The sequence below is a fragment of the Scomber japonicus genome, chromosome 14 (assembly GCF_027409825.1).
Source record: "Scomber japonicus isolate fScoJap1 chromosome 14, fScoJap1.pri, whole genome shotgun sequence".
NCBI classification, from domain to species: domain Eukaryota; kingdom Metazoa; phylum Chordata; class Actinopteri; order Scombriformes; family Scombridae; genus Scomber; species Scomber japonicus.
In genome coordinates, this window is record NC_070591.1 from 33,145,606 (window position 1) to 33,163,194 (window position 17,589).

The 17,589-nt window shown below is 40.1% G+C and overlaps 1 protein-coding gene across 1 annotated transcript in view; it reads right to left on the reverse strand.

Annotated features, from left to right (window-relative positions):
* Positions 1-3,594: 3,594 nt before the first annotated feature.
* pdzd8 (PDZ domain containing 8) overlaps positions 3,595-17,589 on the reverse strand; it is a 50,250-nt gene continuing 36,255 nt past the window's right edge. Inside the window, exons 4-5 of the mRNA XM_053333171.1 lie at positions 8,258-8,420; positions 3,595-8,022 (exon numbers count right to left, since the gene is read on the reverse strand). Coding sequence (XP_053189146.1) covers positions 5,669-8,022; positions 8,258-8,420 — 2,517 coding nt within the window. The 3' untranslated portion in view covers positions 3,595-5,668. The remainder of the gene's footprint in view (positions 8,023-8,257; positions 8,421-17,589) is intronic.

The following is a 17,589-nucleotide window of genomic DNA, read 5'->3' on the forward strand; positions in this document are numbered from 1 at the left end:
CATTAGTTGTGGGTTTTGTTGGTAGTAGAGAGCTAACATGTTACCCTGACTGTGTGGTTTGTGGTCAAACTTTGTGGCTCACTTTAAATCAATAACAAATGAATAGTTTAACAATTGTCATATAAAATGCAGTAGTTGATGTCATTTATCTTAGAAAATACATAGTAAACCCCAGGAATATGTTTGACTTTATTTAAGACGACACAAGAAGCTAACATAGCAGCAGCTAGCCTGGAGGGGATGTCAGGACTGTGGCTGTCTGTCATTCTGAATGTTGAGTGTAATTTTCATTTTAATAATTGATCATTTCTTGTCAGAACAATTTCTTCAATACAATGCTCTACTGGCATAAGAAAATAAAGTATATATTATATTATTGGGACAAAGTAACCTTCCACATTCAAAGCTACTGTACACTAACTATCCTGATGAATACTATAACAGGAAAACAAGAGTTCCCTTTTAAGTAAATTATTTTATTGGATATGTAGTTACATTTAATTTTGGACATTTAGCTAGTTAATGCTTTTGAAAGGCTTAGCCCACTGAGATTTAACTAAAACCATTCAGATTATTTCCCCTGATCTTTAATGGACTGATGGAATGAGATAATTTCACATTAGCGCTGTCTCTCATAAATGTTTGGAAGATGAAACTACCAACTGATTTGTTCTTAAATTTGAATCAACTTCTATTGAAAAATAGCTGTAATGTCCACTGTGTTTATATTATACTGTAATGTTCAGAATGTTGTATCACATGTGGTGTTTTTTTGGTTTCCTCATAAACTTGCTGATGGGCTGTGAAAACTGTACTGAACTGTATTGGATTTAAGTAAAGTGGTAAAATCACGTCATAATTATTACAAAACCAACTCAAGAAGTCACCTCCATAAATGTGAAAGTCAGCACACTAAGCAGCTGGTCTGAGCAGGGACTGACACACCAAAACTCTGTGGATATTAATACTTTTTAATGTTTGCTTTGTTCATCCAAAATCAATAGCAATCATAAAATCATACAAATGTACATATGTCTGTCCATGTGGGTATATGAGCCTTCATACATGCATGTCATTGGCTAGATGTTTGTTTTTTTCCTTTTTTTTGGTCAGATGTATATTATGTTTTCATACAAAGTGGGATCACCCTATCTTCTATTAAATGTGGTATACTCTGAAAAAGTAGTTTTCAAATGTCAATGCTGGAATTGAATAGAGGGGAGAATTTGGCCCACTGTTAGTGTTACTAAACCTGAACAAGGGGATAACCTATAAGTGTAAGATGAAAATATCAAGCAGCTAAAAACACATCTATGTTTTCCGGTGAAGGAACAGAAATCCTCACATTGCTTGCCTGTGCTTGATGTCGGAAGACAGCGGAATGAGTTGCCATGATGGCGAAATGTGGGAGCAGACACACTGTAATCAGCCTGTCCATCTCAACACTGGCCTTCAATTACTTTGCAGATGCACGCACAATACCTTCCCTTATTTCTATCTAGGAACCCGGAAAACTGGGGCTCTTGCAGAAAAGCCTTTTCCCAAATTGTATTTTTTAGCAAGAAGATTTTTGAGATGGGAAACCTTTGTACACAAATATGTAAAGAGGAAAAACAGTCCTGTTCTGTGAGACTTTTTCCCATATTCTCTAACTGTAGAGGTGCAGTGTTGTACTTTCAGGGGGGATCTGGAGGGGATAATGTGAGCCTCCACAGGCAGTGCGCTCTTGTAATGGCACATGGCTACACCCCCTCTGAGGGCAACAGACTGCAGTGTGGAGAAATAATGAAATCTGTGCCTATGTTTTATGTTTCTTTCACGATTGTCAATTTTTGTCTCAGACTGCCGAGAAAATTGCACAGGCAGGTTAGACACTGGACTTTCCAAACCTCCACAATCAGTTAATAACCACTGGTGCATGAACTACTTGCATGCCTCTTGAAATCTGAAACTGCGTGGATTTGTCCACAATGGCAACTTCCACACAGATAAAATCACGTTTCTGTGTGTTGTGGGGACACATGAATTGTTGCACACACAGAGATGGATCATTACTGAGACCTTAAACTGCCTTAAAACCAATACTGGAACTGCATCATTAAATAGGTTGAACTTGAATTACAGATAGTAAACTACCATCGGCTGACTTTAATTGAAAATATGGGTGTTTTCCTTATGTTTTTGATGAAAATAAACCTTTAACATCAGAAAATGGTTGTTTAGGTTTAGTAGTTGCCTTGTGTTGTACCAGCTAATCTGTCAGTAATGGAAGGTTAAAAAACTTGTTACTCTTGTTTACATTTGATTCACAGATTGTGCCTTTAAAGCTTTTGGGTCAGAGGTGATTAAACCACAAAGCAGGGTGATGGGTATTCATTTGAGCTTGTTTATTTAGGTTATGTACAATAAAGCTTCATCACATGAGCCTTCTTGAAAACTGTGTACAACATCCCTCACATACACAAAAAAAGAAACAAACACTGTCTTGACCTGCTGAAAGCCATGATGGACAGCCATTTTGTAAGTGCAGTTTCAAAGATTAGGGCGGTCGGAGGGGGTGGAGGCATAAGCGTGTATGAGTTCTGTGGAAGAGCACATCGTAACAACAGCAGCAAAAGCAGTGGTTCTCAGGCCAAAGGGGGGGGTTTACAGTATGAACTCCTCCTCTTAGGTTCTCCTTGGGTCCACAGAAACTTCAGGGTACATTACCAGACAGATGGGCGCACAGACTACACTTTTCTTTTTTTTTTTTTTAGAGGAAAGAAAAAGAGAAATTACAGACACAGGTATTCACTCCTGATTATCGGTTTCATTTTCCTACAAAAATATTGCACAAAAATCTGGATATACAGTGACTGAGAGAGGTTGACAAGTATAGCAGCCAGTAAGCCAATATCTGCATGAGCAACATATCTATGAAACAAGAACAAAAAGAACAGGGATTGGGCTTTTTGCTTCCACCGAGTCTGGCTGATTACTTGTCCTGTTAGTCCGGATTATTTGGAGTCCTTTTGGAGTTCAGCTACATTAAAGGAAAAATTCACACGCTCATAGCACATTTGGGTGATGTCTTGTTATTTTTTTCATTTCTACAGGGCATCAAAAGTTGTCTCATGTAAACTTTAATCCTTGTCCTAAAAAAATGGTTTCCAATCTCAAGGCCATGGCCTGGTACCACGTCATGGAACATTCTCTACTGGGCCACAAGGAAACAATATGATCCTACAGAAAGAAAAAAAGTATACAACATTAGAATATTTTAGGATTAACCTTAACTTGATGCATCTTGCCTCAGCGCCCCCTGTCACTGGAGAGGGGAGGAGAGATTTAAGTTGGTGGTCAGTAGGCGAAGTCATAAATTGGTCTTACCCACATGATCTGTCTGAGCTACGTTACTATGACTGTTTCAACTAACAGAGTTTGAATATTTCTTGAGAAGATACAGGGTAGATCTAAAGCCTACTGTCCAAGACCAGACTAATTCTTTATATGCTTGCATACTTGGCCAATAAACAAACTGATTCTATTGTAAGTTAATGTTTTATTTTGTTTTTAAGGCCTCGGTATGCTTAAAATGAACTGAATGAAATGAATGTTTTTATACCCTTTTTGACTGACAGGGTTGTATCCCTTTCAAATTTGCATCGTTATAGTTCTCAACACCATGAATCATACAAATAGGAGCATGGCACATTTGCAAAACAGTCTCTCCTCAAAAGCATTCATGGTGTTCACACGAAAAGTGGCAAAAGTACAATATTCAAATTTTGCATCTCTGCACACACTGGGCCAATCAGTGTGTATCAGATTGTCAGGGAAAGTTACAAAAATTCAGAGATGCAGGTTCCACAGTCTGCTGTCAGGAAGAGAGTTTCAGGTGCTGAAAGACAATCCAACAAGCACTCAGCCCTGTGTGAAGAAACACAGCCTCTTCATTCATTTGAATGGGGCAGTGTAGGGTGCCAACATAGAGGGCTGCAGTCAAATAAAAGTTAAAACTGATTCTACTTTCACAACACAATGCTTTTTAACAGGGCAAGGTGCTGCAGTGGCCAATCAAATACTTCTTTTCAGTCTGGACACCCACTTTCTTCCAATCAAAGGTTGACTCTACACTTATTTCCTTTATGGAAAACGTCAAAGATGTGACTGATAGCATTACCTGCTAACTGCTACTATTTTCAGAAAGCTATCAAACTCAATGGTATTTGTGCTGGAAATGACTGGCAAGATAACCACAGGAAGAAAGAAAGAAAAGAGAAGAACATCACCACCAAAATAGATAAAGATATTTTCAGCGTTTTTGGGGTAAATTTTTCCTTTTAACATTTAAGAATAAGATATTCCCTCTTCACATATAGTTCTTCTCCAGTGGCTCTCTAAGGGTGTAAAAGATAAGCATAGCATTTTGGGAGTTGTAGCTGGTTATGATGGAATCACTGTGACAGGCTACATTAATGCTTGATGGTTTGCAGGGGGGATGGGGGAGGGGGGCAGTGTCGAAGGGCTGTATATACACAAAACACAGAAAGGGCTGAACATACATTCATTTGGGCATGAAAACAACTCATGAAGGCAAACGATCTGCACTAAATCACATCATAACTTCTTGAAGCATGGTAGTCATCTTTATACACCAACACGCACACCCATTAAACCAATTAAATAAATGCAAAAATTGAAACATCATGATAGCTCCTAATATGGGTAACATTCATTCAGAGAGAAATCAATAAAGTCAGTTATGTGCCTTTCTCACATTGCATCTATGCAAGTTCATCACTATTAGCAATATGCCGTATTTGAGTTTTAGAAGAAGGAACTTGGCAAGAAACAAAAAAAACCCATTTTGATTCAATTACATCATTACATCTTCAAACAAATAAAATATATGAGTTACATAGTCCATGTTTTGGCCAAACCAATACACACAAAATAACCAAAGGAAAAATGCAAATTATATATAACATTATCCATTCCACTAATAATTATGCAGCTTTTGAAATCCCACAGAGCTTTGTGAGCAGGGAAAATCTTAACTAAGACTTTAAAAAGTGCCGAAAACAAAGAATACGTATGACTGTTTGCAGGGTACTTAGACAAATTACATGTTCCACAGACGCTGATGTCTAAACCTGCTTTTCCCTAGTAGTCTTCACACTGGGTTAGACTCAAGTATGACACCTTTATATGGGCTTGTTACTCGCAGCAAACAATCATTTAACAAGTATTATCTTTCAAATTTAACATGATTCAGACTAGACAGTTACTGACAAGAAAGCAAAGTGGATTAAATGCTTACAATGACATATGGTACAGAGTAAAACAAATCAAGGATATACGTGCAGCACTACTGAGGGCAGATGATATTGTAGCTTTTTCCCTTTAAAAACCTAAAGCATGGAAACGGCATCACATTGTGCAAATCAAATCATCAATAAGAGGTTTACCATGTATCCTCAGGGATGAAATTCCTTCACCCGTCCTTTCTTTTTCATGTAAAAATAAAAATAAACATGTGGATCGAACACTAGACCCCGACATACCCAATATTTCAAATGGACCGTAGAAATTCCCCAATCTCAAAAAACAAACTGGGCATAATTTTGCTGGGAGGCACAAGCCCAAAGCACATGTTCCTCTTTCTTTCTCTTTATTCTATTCTTATCTAGTGGAGTGCCTCCACACAGATCTGCTCCTCAGTAATGTCATCCAACAGTTGCACCTCCACAGGGCTGCATATGTCACTATCATAGACCTCTGTCCCCATCAGGGCCTCTTCCTCCAGGCCTTCTCCTTTGCTCTTAAAGCCTTGCTGCTCTGAAGGAGAGGTACTCTCCACTGACTCCAGGTCTTCAATGCCTGCCCGGTAGTGGATCATTAGCAGGGTGAGAGCCTGGAGTCTCTCCCCAGACTTGGCCAGGGCAGTACTAATTAGGGCCTTGCGCCGGACATCTGTGGCCTCCCTCTCCTCCAGCAGAAGGGCATTATTGTGCTCGATCTCCTGGTCAATTTCCTGCTGCAGCTTGTCCAGCATCAGCTCCAGCTTCTGAGAGCGCTCATCTGTGGGTAGCCCCCGGTACAAGTCGCGGCCTATCTCCTTCACAGCAATGAACACACTGTCATCCAAACCACCTTCCTTGCGTACAAGTTTACTGCTGCCACCACTGCCAGCAGGCTGCTTTGAGGGGCTGGCGCCACTAGCGTAGGTTTCAGTATCACTGCTCTCATTGTCTGAAGTGTTGGGGGTATGCTTAGGTGAAGGCTCTACACCTCCAGGCACCACATCAGCCACCTGCTCAACAAGCCGAGTCTTGGGAACTTGGCGGAGGTTAAGCAGGCGGGAGCTGGTATTGATGATGTGGCGCGTTAGGCCAGTGGTGGCCCGATTTATGGTAGATTTGGCTTCAAGGTCAGCTCCACGACGCTCTGTTGCTGCCACACAGAAAGGATTTTCAGCGAGGCACTTGTCCTGGCACTTCTTGTGGCAAACGTAGGCGCAGACCATACACTGAGAAGCTGCCTTGGTCCAAACTTTTTTCTTGCAGTATTCACACCAGGTGGGGTTCTGGAACTGGGTGTCCTGGAAGTTGTGGCGAACCTCCACAAGCTGCATCGGATTGTAGACCAGGTCATCCCGCGGTGCTGAAGGGATATGTTCCCTCTCCCTCTCCCTTAGATCCTCATCCTGGAGACTCCCCTCCCGTTCCCTCTCTGCTAGTCCTCCTGGATACTCTAATTCACCCTCAGCTAAATAACAGAAGTTCAGAGTAACATCTCCATAACACAGCTTCTCATTAAAGCCCTTGTGGGTGCTGAGGCTGCGTAGTGCAGTGCGGCTGACATTAGCTCTGGGCTCTGGAGGGCCCAGCCTAAAGGTGCTCTGGTAGTCTGCTGAAGATGTAGCCATACATTCCAGGGCTATATGCTCCAGCTGGAGGCTGATGTGACCCAGACACAACAAACTGCCCAACTTAAAGGGATCTTTGCACCAAAGGGCCACATTAAGGTACTTATGGTTGCTCTCCGCCTCAAACACCATAGAGGCCTTGGACCAGCGTGCTGTCTTGTTACGAAACCTGGCCTCTGGGGATTCCCAGAGGGAATGGTCCTCTAGACTGTCCCGTGTGCTACAAGAGCTCTCTGATACTTTGTCCTTTGCCTGGTCTGCTTTGCTGCTGGTCAATGTGGAAGGGACTGACTGCTCGTCATTGGACTCTGCTGACCTGGTGGACTGCTTTGCCTCGGCTTGTTTGACACATGTCTTCTCAGCAGCTTTGTCCTCATTGGCTCCAGTGAGAGGAGATTTTTCTGGAGATTTTTCACCAGTGCTTACAGTTGTAGTCACGGTAGAAACAGTAGCATTAGCAGTTGTAACAGAATCAACACCTTCCAAAAGACTTGTTTCTGAGGAGGCTGATGTCAACCTTATCTGAGGTCTTGGCGGCACTGGGGGACGAGAAGGGGGAGGTGGGGGAGGGACAGTGGGGCGTTGCAGAACCTCCCCTGGGTCACTACTGGTCTTATGTGGTGAGGGCTTTGGTGATTCTTTGGGCTGGGGCTTTAGTGGAGACTGGAGACCCACCAGGTTTAACTTGCGATTGAGAATGGGCGATATGGTACCAAGGGGCTTAGAGGCCAAGTTGGCCACAGTCCTTTTGGGGCTTTGGTTCACTGTAAGTAAGAAATCCTCCTTTGTGTCACTGGTATTTGTGGTACTGCTGTTAGGGCTACCAGTCTGGTTGGGTTTGGAGTCCACAATCAATTCTTCAAACTCAGAGTCCATGTCTTTGCTGTCGGACATGTCAGACAGGGTGGTGATTGGGGCAGGGTCTTCTTCATATCCCCCAGGCTGGGAAATAAAACCTGTTTCCTCCAGCTGCCCATATCCCTCTTGAAGAGTTCCCAGGGTTCCCAAGGAGGAAGTCTGGTGACGGATCGGCCTCTCATAAAATACCACCACCTTGTCTCCTGCCTGCTTTAACAGTTTGGGCACTTGAACCGAGGATGTCACTTTGACATCTGTCAATACAAACAAAAGCAGGCATTTTTGCAATTAATGCAAATAACTGATTCACAATTTAAAACATTTTGTGTGAAGGAATATTGTGACTTTGGAATATTTCATATATTTCATATTATTCATAAGAATCAATGCGTTAAAATCGTAGTGCCATTTAGCAGAATTTTAGAAACAATAACATAAAGATCATGATGTTGTGCTGATGAACAATGAGTATAATGAAACATCTCACACCTCCGATGGCAATGAGGCGATCCCCCTTCTGCAGGTCTGCCAAGGCTGCGGGGGAGTTGGGCGTGACCGTCTCTATGCTGACGTGGACTGCATCCCCCTCGCTGGCAGGGACATGTCTGAACGTCATCCCCACGCTGCCACATGGCCCTTTGATAACCTCCGTCTGGTGGATACATGTAACAAGAGAAAACTGAACAATGAAGACCAGCACTGATCCAGGTGTTATAGGCCACATGTTGATACCTTATCTACTTTGTGTACTAGTAGGATTGCGGTGTTCAACAATGGTATTATCAAACATGTTATTATGAATTATTATGATATAAGTATATATAGTTATTTTTTGATGCTATAAAAGAGTATAAAATAAACACTTAATGTCTATGTGTTAGCCTGTCTTTTAATACTTTCTAGACTAGACTCTACCTTGTCTGTGGCTTGGGTCACTATATATCTTAGTTAAGGACCATTTTCAGCTGCGATTAATACACATATTTTGGTTTGGTGAGTATTTTTTGGCAGCATGGTGGTGTATGTGAACCTAGGTCGAAATGAACTGCTAAATAGACAGTGTATTCATGGTAATCACATCAATGGAGCTCTATGGCAAAGAAGAATCAGGTATATCAGGCTATTAAGTACAAACAATACTTGTTAGTAGATGAGTTCATTGTTGGTTTGAGATTTGTTGGTTATAAGAACAATATATATAGAAAATCACAATCAAATCAACTTGCAAATTTGCAAATGATTACCAAAAGACTTTATGGACACCACATCATATCCCCACATGTGTAAACACACACACACTGCAGACACATGGATATGCACTACCATTGATGTCATGTGTATACACTAAGCAAGAAAAACATGTTAAATGGAAATTTGACATGTAATTGCTGTGTATATTTCTATGTGTTGAAAGTCTAAAATGTCTTTAGTCCAGATGCAAAAGAATAAGCAGTCCAAACTATAAGTAGAAAAATGCTTTAAATCCAACACTGACAATCACTCTGGTGCTATGACAAGAGATTTAAACTGAAAGTGGCAATTCTGTGTGAGAAGAGAGAGAGCTTCAATTAAACCCCACCCCCGGCTGCCATAATAACAGCCACGTCTCACAGTCCAAGTCGTATATCCCACAACACACCTGTTGTGATGCAAAGGTGATCTGCTTCATGCTTGACAGGTCGTCTATAAATGAGTGCATGTACAGTAGGGAGCCTCCTATGCTGATGATCAGTGGTGGACGTAAACTGGTGCAATTTAACTGTGGGGAATGTCAGCTTACTTGAGTCATATATGATGGGAGCTTTTTGGAGATAGAAAATGAGCTAAATGTGGTGGAGGAGCAGAAAGAGGATGAAGACAGTTCAGGTGTTCTGGTCGAAAGAAGAGAAAAGGACGATGTGATGTGGGTAGATGAATGACTGTAATTTCCCCTGCTGTCATTTGTTATGGTTCTGGTGGAAGTCAGTGATCAAGTTAGGGCTGGTCATGAATAAGCAGTTGATATATACAAGCTGGCAACAGAGGTGTGTTCACTGGAGGCTGAGGAATGGCACTGAACCATTCTCATGGGAGCATGGTTGGCAGAAAAGAAACTTAAATAAAGAAGCTTAAATATGGTTTATCAACATTCACATTAGTGATCAGTGAACAGTGCAGGGCAGACAAATGATACCTGGCAAAACACTTCTGCTGTCATCATTTTGTCATGATAAATGATTTTGTAGTTAAACCAAGGATGAACCTGTGCAATGAGACGTGTTCAAGAAGTTGATGTCTAGTTCTATATTCTACAGTGTAATTGTAATGATCCAACTGAAAGAAATGTCTTATCTTACCAGATATACTGAGCAAAGACAGGTTTTTCAGGTTAATAATGTAATGTAGCGCAATCAAACACAAGGATATGTAATGGGGAAAAAAACCCAATGTATCAATACTTTGTAATTCTGTATATATACACAATAGTCTGATGTTTTAAGGACTTGACTTTCCTCAACAGCTTCAGCCCATTTGATGTGTGTGTGTGTGTGTGTGTGTGTGTGTGTGTGTGTGTGTGTGTGTGTGTGTGTGTGTGTGTGTGTGTCTAGGTCTAATCCGATCTGACCATGTTACAGCTCTTCCATGAAGACTGTAACTACATTGCAGAGGCAACAGGTTGTTGTGTGGAGACTGTGGAGGCTAAAGGCCTATTTAGTTTCCCATCACACAATTACTGAGTGTGCAGGTAGAAACACTCTGATGCTGAGGTCTGTATAGTATATAAAAAGAGGTGCAAAGACAGAGTGAAATAACACATTCATACACAACATGCACCTGATAATCCATTCCACCTACATACATGCAAATGCTTATATGTATTTTTTATGCATTTTTAAAATTAGTGAATTAGTTATTTTAATTTTTCTTTGCTTTATATATATATATATATATATATCATCTTATAAGGCTGTATGGCATTATTAATTGTGAGTATGAAATCTGATAAAATCATACAGTACAGAAGTGTAAAAGTAATTTATCCACTTGATCTAATTATGATTCTAATTTTTTTTTTAAATGTAGTTTGATCAGACACAACATTTAATCTAAATTCTGAAACTTCATATTTTGACATAAATATATTCAAAAAAAGTTGCCCTACTGTCTGATCTAAGAATGGTAACTTTATGTGTTCTACATCAAAATGGATGGATCATTCCTTAACCCTTTTCATTTTTTAGTTAAAATATGACCCAAACATCACTATATATCAGTCTCATGTCCCCTGTTATTTCTTGGAAAAGCTACCAACCAGGGTAGTTGGTTGTCCTGTTTATTCAGCCACCACATATTTCACTGGCATTTGGCACATGGAGGGGGTAACTTCAGATCCCCATGCCAGAGCTGACTGGGTCAGCTTCTGCTTGGCTTCTAAAGGTTCACTGAGACATCTTGCCCTCTGAGTAAGAGCAGCTGAAATGTGTGTGTAGGTGCTGAATCTCACTCATTGAAACAGCACTGTAGCTGTGTGTAAACAGCTGCATCACTGGCTGCATTGTGGCCACTGTGCCTACAATAGATCTACGTAGGAGGTCGTTCTGCTGAAGTGCAAATAGTGGCAATCTCCCTTTCACACACTCACACCACCAATATATGCACAGTCACAAACACTCATATGTACCTAATTATATGTCAGTGAACAGAAAACACCAGTGTTAAGACTACTGCTCTCCAGCAGCAGTACCGGCCTGCTATTTTTGGTTCAATATCAGTATATTGTCTTCGTCTAAGATCACAGACACATTTTTACTGCACAGTTCAAAATCACTGTACCAAACTTCCATTTTATAACACAACCTTAGATTTATTTTTAAATTTGTAATTTCCTTTAAAATTCATTTACACTGATGATTAAGTTTGGTAGAAAAAGGCAAAACCCACTTCAATAAAAAAGGGAGGTATGAATCCAATCTCTCTGACTTTGATGAGAGAGAGTAGCTGTTTGGTGGTTCTCCAAATTGCAGATTTTAATTGTTGAGCAGTGGAGTTTTCTCCAGGGGCTGAGGAGCAGTAACTGGCCTAACCTCGTTAACATCGACTGACACAACAAGCAGCCTTGTCTCTGAGCAAAAAAAAAAAAGGCAAACAAAGAACACTGCAACCCCGAACTGGCCAGATGTAAATGGAGCAATTCACCATCTATTTCAACAAATCCAGCCTCTCTTTTATCTACGCTGCCACAGAGAACAAATGAAAGGTTAATATGTTCAAATGGCAGCTATCACTGCTTTAAAGTTCTTTCCTTTACCTCCAGGACAAAAACCCAGACAAGTCTTCCTTTGATCTCCTGAATAAAACACTATCACATCTATCTACACTCATGACATACCACAGGCTTTCTACCATCCAACAACTGGAACACCACAAAGACACTTGATGAAACTTTTGTCAATTTTTTCATGCAAAATTCTGTAATTCCTCAAAACCTTAAGATTAAAAATGGTTTTAGCTGTAAAACATAATTTCATCCCTTGTAATTGTACATTTATCTTAATTACAGACACAAGAACAGTTGTGTTTTAATTATATGTAGATAGGAAGAACATCATCTAGAGCATTTGAGATAACTGTGGTGATTCATTCTACATTTCTACAGTCAATGAAAAGAACAAAATTTAACAACAAATGTATCTAGGTACTGTACGTATCAAAGCATACTGGTTGATTTTGACAATCTCACACACACTGTCCTATTGCCAATAATACTCTCTAGAGAACTAAATGTGTATCAACCCGCAGCTGAAAATAGTCCATGACAAACGCACTATTTCTTCCTGTTTGAGTAATGTTTAAGAAAAACTACATGACCAGCCTATTTATGGAAATTACTGAACATTTTTTTAATGACAATATAGGAATCAATGTGTTTGGGCTAAGTAATAGAGGTGTTGCAAAGCAGACATTAACACAGTTGCTTTTTGTCTTCAAAATGTGACGACATGAGTTGTGGAACAGAATGACAGATCCTGTTATTAAATTTATCTGATCAGTCTTGACTGCCAAACATTACAAAATGTTATCTGCACACAATTAAATGGCAGAAAAAGTAATAGAGCGTCATCCATTGACACTGAACTTTCAGAGGTCTCAACTTTTGCCTGGAAGCAAGCTTAAACTGGTGTTTGTGGCCAACTGAAATGTTTGTAGAATCAAGTTTCTTCAGTTTAAGCTAATGTAAATAATTCATTCTCTAATTTAATAAGGACAAGTGAACCCTGACTGTATTTTACATCTATTTAGGAATAAGTAGTTTTCAATTAAAATGAAAAAAACAACTGGATTGTGACAAACTCTGTATTGTGGACTGTAAAAGCCAGGTTTAGAATACTGCGTGGACTTGACGCCGTACCCCCCACAGAGTCCTATGCTGCGCCTGATGTGCACCTCCAAAAAATTGTAACTACGTGCTGAGGCGATGCATACTGCAAGGGCTGCGATTGGTCGGCAGTACATCATGATAGAACCTTCAGGAACCTCACACCCCCTATTGTTTTAGCAGTGAATTGCACAGCGTCATTCAAACCCAACACAGAACTTTGAAAGGTTCACAACAGCGTCGAGGTAACAGCATACTTCCAGCATTGAGTCGATGCAGTACTATAAACCTGGCTTAACAGACCATGAGCAGACAGTATTGTTGCACCCCTGCTGGCAGGTAAAGCAGTTCTGATAAAAAGCAAAGGAGTGTTAAAAACCCTCAGGGCAAAGAGCACTGCAACAAGAACACAACCAATACATCCTTTCAGAATATGAAAACATTAAAAAAAAGCCTCCCACCAAATTTTTCAACACCCCTTTTTACAGATTAAATCTGTAACATTGCAGCCATGTAAAACTGCCAGCACATGAACATGTAATGAAGCGAATGCCTGAAAGATGCTGCTGCTTAGTACATTCTCAAATAAACACCCTTTTGAGTGCTAACTTGTCTGTTGCATCTTCTGATCAGAAACAGCTCTAACCTGACAAATAACTAGTTAAGAACATTTAGCTTTCCACCAACCAGTAAACACATCACACTGAGTGTACATAAGGTTTCAGTTTATGTACACCTGTGTGTTTGTCTGTGCTTCTAACTTAATTGTACTAGATTGCTCTGTGTTTCTGTAGACTGTGCTAACATACTAGTAAACATGAACATATTTTTAAGTAGAATGGGTTAAAAGTATACTGGTGTCCATGGCATAAGTCATCAGGAGGTCATGTATGTAGTGAAAGCAGGGGGCTGCAGGCTGGTCTTAAACCCTGACTTGATGGATAGTGCATATGGAGCAGCATCTCCTGTTGCTTGGCTGAACATCCCTTCGCTCTCCAGCAGGTCTGGGAGGGTGCGTGAGAGATGGAGAGGTGGGGGTTGAGCAAATCCTTTTCCTTGTCACTGCGCTGCTTGGTAATTTAATCTAATACCACATGTCAGATCGATTTGTGTATGGTTATAGGGTACAAGTCGCTGCGAGGCAAGTGCGCAGCAATTCCCTGCCACATCCAATTAGCAGCCCCTGTGGTGATGGGGGTGGAGTGGGCTTCAGGGGTGGGGTGCACGGCCAGTAGCTGCTCAGGTGTTTACGTGAGCACTTACCAGCCTGGTTAACAGTGACGCATATTCTGTAGTACGTGTTCTCAGACACAAGACCACAAACAGGTGTTGGAATATGAAACCAAAAAAATGAAGTCTCTTTTCTTCCACACATCCTGTTGACCACAGAGTTATCAAGATATCATCTAGCTGCTTCCATGGAATATTTCTTTATTAAAGCAGTGTTTGAGGAAGTATCATCTGAGAGTGAATGAAAAGGGTCCATTAGTCACTACTCCATCCAAAGGTTCCAATAATAAACAATACTGTGAAAACACCTGGTGAGTGCTACAAAACAATAACAAAATAATAGAACTAATATTAGACATATTAGATAAAATACTGTTTTAAATTATATTAAAGAAATTAAAACTTTTAGGATATTTTAAAATCTAGGAGAGCAAATTTAAAGAAAATGCATGTATGTCTAGAAAACTCATTTCACATTTAGAAAGATATGAGATACATTCCTGATATAATTCTAATTCTAATGCGGCATTACGACTGCAATGAAGAGTTTCTCCATTTACGGTAATGACAGCAAACTGCTGTTAAGTCACGTCTGACAATTACAGCTAAAGATACCAGATATCATCTAATAAGGTCCTTTTGATGGCTCTCAGTCTTGCTACGTTGTTAATGTTATTATCTCATAGGCTGACAGGACAAGCTGCAGCTCAGCTCATAATGTTCCACAGCTCCTGATTAAGACAATTCAAATATTCATGTAGTGTGTTTTAAAGGAGAAATTAGGGATTTCGACTATTCTTTACTATCTTGGGCAAGCTCCTGTCTAGCTAACATATAGGGCTAGAAAATGACACGCAGTCAACTTGAGAATGTAAAACATATAGAGCTAGCAAATTATATGTTGAGTCAGCTAACTTTAGAAAGATATATATAGACAGACTAACTGTTGGTCTTTTTGAATGGTAAAAAAAAAGGCTATCAGTTATTTGGCCAAACATACAGACGCTAACTTGCACTGCATGTTTAGCGGATAACAGCTAACGTTTTCATTGTAGTTTGGTTGACTTGCTGAATTCACATTGTGGTTAGTGGCTACAGCTCATACAGTCTAAGAAAAACTAGACGCTAGCTAACGGCATTGATTCTGTCCTAGATTTTATGAGGTCAGTTGGGTTCAAGAAGGTCACAGTGAGGGCTATTTTGTTTTAATTGGGTCATTGTTGCAATGTTAACTGAGTAACGACAATCTATATAAAAGATGTTAAACAGATGAAAACAGATGCAAGTTCATATTTGTGACACTGCCATTACTCACACATGCTCTTTTTTCCATTTATGACTCAATAATATAACCATTTTCAAATTTGCTGACCACCTCCACCCAACTCACACCACTTGTACTCAAATGCCCTGGTATATTTACACCTATCCACACAATGTCAGAACATGTCATAACCCAAACACACATACACAGAACTAATAGCAGATATTAATGACTCAACACTTTCAAAATGACTCAAACTAATTCACCCATTTATGTAGAGAAAAGGATGGATGTGCCCTTTAGCAGTGGATGACATGTCCTTCTTGGGCAAAATCGCTATGAAGTTTAGTTTTCCCCTTGTGTTTGTTGTGTGGCTCAATCTGAATTTTTAAGTTGCCTTTTTATCATAGGAAATAGGTTTCAAACGCATTAAGAACAAAGGAGTTGTTATGGAGACGCAGGAAAACAAAAAGGTGCTTCGCCTAATTTGCACTTGTATGGACAGCAACAGTGGTTTGGCCGCCCACTCAGTCCCCTTTTTGTAGCACTGTCATTGTCCCTGCATTGAAAAATAATAGTCTGTCATGACTGTTACATCATCCTAGTTTACTAAATCAAAACTCAATTCTGAACGGCTACCATTGGTACTTCTTGTCAGGGAGGCAGCAAAAGGGGTAGCATGCAATTTCTCCGTTATCAACTTGGCATTTCAGTTTTTCCTCTGCTTTGAACTCCAGCGCTTGTCAGTCATGCAAACACTGTGCCTATCTCTCTCCTCTGTGAGCTCACCAGTTGCTTCAGACGGTGGGATTGCCAAAGTGTCATCTTAAAACCTATTAGGAGCAATCTGACCACTTGACCGCCTAACATTTACTTATCGTTCATTTAACATTTGCACAGTTTCTCGCCTGACTTCAGCCTATATGTGAGTGTTGCCGTTGTCATTAACATCTCCTCTCTGCTGGCCCTTTGAACTCCTATTAAAAACCAGCTATTCAGCCAACTCACGCACACACCCTCGTCCCTCAGCGAGCCGAGGAGGAAGAGCAGGACAAAAATAAAAGCTTTTATTTCATTTGGCTCTGCTGCTGCACACAACATCCTATATAATATCATTTTTGTTAAGAAGTAAAAACTGCAAATACACTCAGTGTTTGCCATCACTCTAAATAACACTGACATAGTAGAAGAAAAACAGACAAGCCTACGTCATGTCAGTTGTCAGATCCTTCTAGATGGGAAGAAAGAGCATTCAGGGTAATTTCATAAATCAAGAGCCTGTTTTATATCTGAGTTGCTCAAAGATTAGAGGAAGTTTGTTAAACCAGCATGAACTTACTGCGTGGCCCTGCCGGAAGTTGTCAAAGATACATTATCAAAAGGTCAAACATCAGACCAGATATCAAACAAAGTGGATATGATACTGAAAGGTCTGTAATTTCAGCTGGACAGTGACACTAATGTCATATAATGTATTATAAAGCTAAAACAAACACCAACTCCAGCAAGGAATAAGCGATCATAAGTGAACATCTTTTCCTCACTTGCTCCATAATACAAAGAACAAGGACTAATGCTGTGTTCCATTTACGTCGGATGTTGGAAGTGGGAGCCATGAGAGACTGACTGATGAATACTTTCATCATCCCAGATCATCTTTAAGAATGACGTCACAATCGAGTTTGAATCATTCCAGTTCAACAGTCAGAAAACCAGGTTAACCAATACCAGTTGATAACATATTTTGCTGTATTTTGTAGCAAAATATCCACAGATAGAAGTTGGACAGTATAAATACAAATAAGACAAAACTGACAATAAACAGGATATTACTACAACTTTCACACTGTTGATGCACAGGTCTACAATCTTTTTTGATTTTGAGGTTGCAGCTGGTGAAGTTTGTCTGACCTTCCAAGTCGCAAATCTGACTTCAGGGGTTATTCTCGTTAAAATTTCCAACTGGGAACT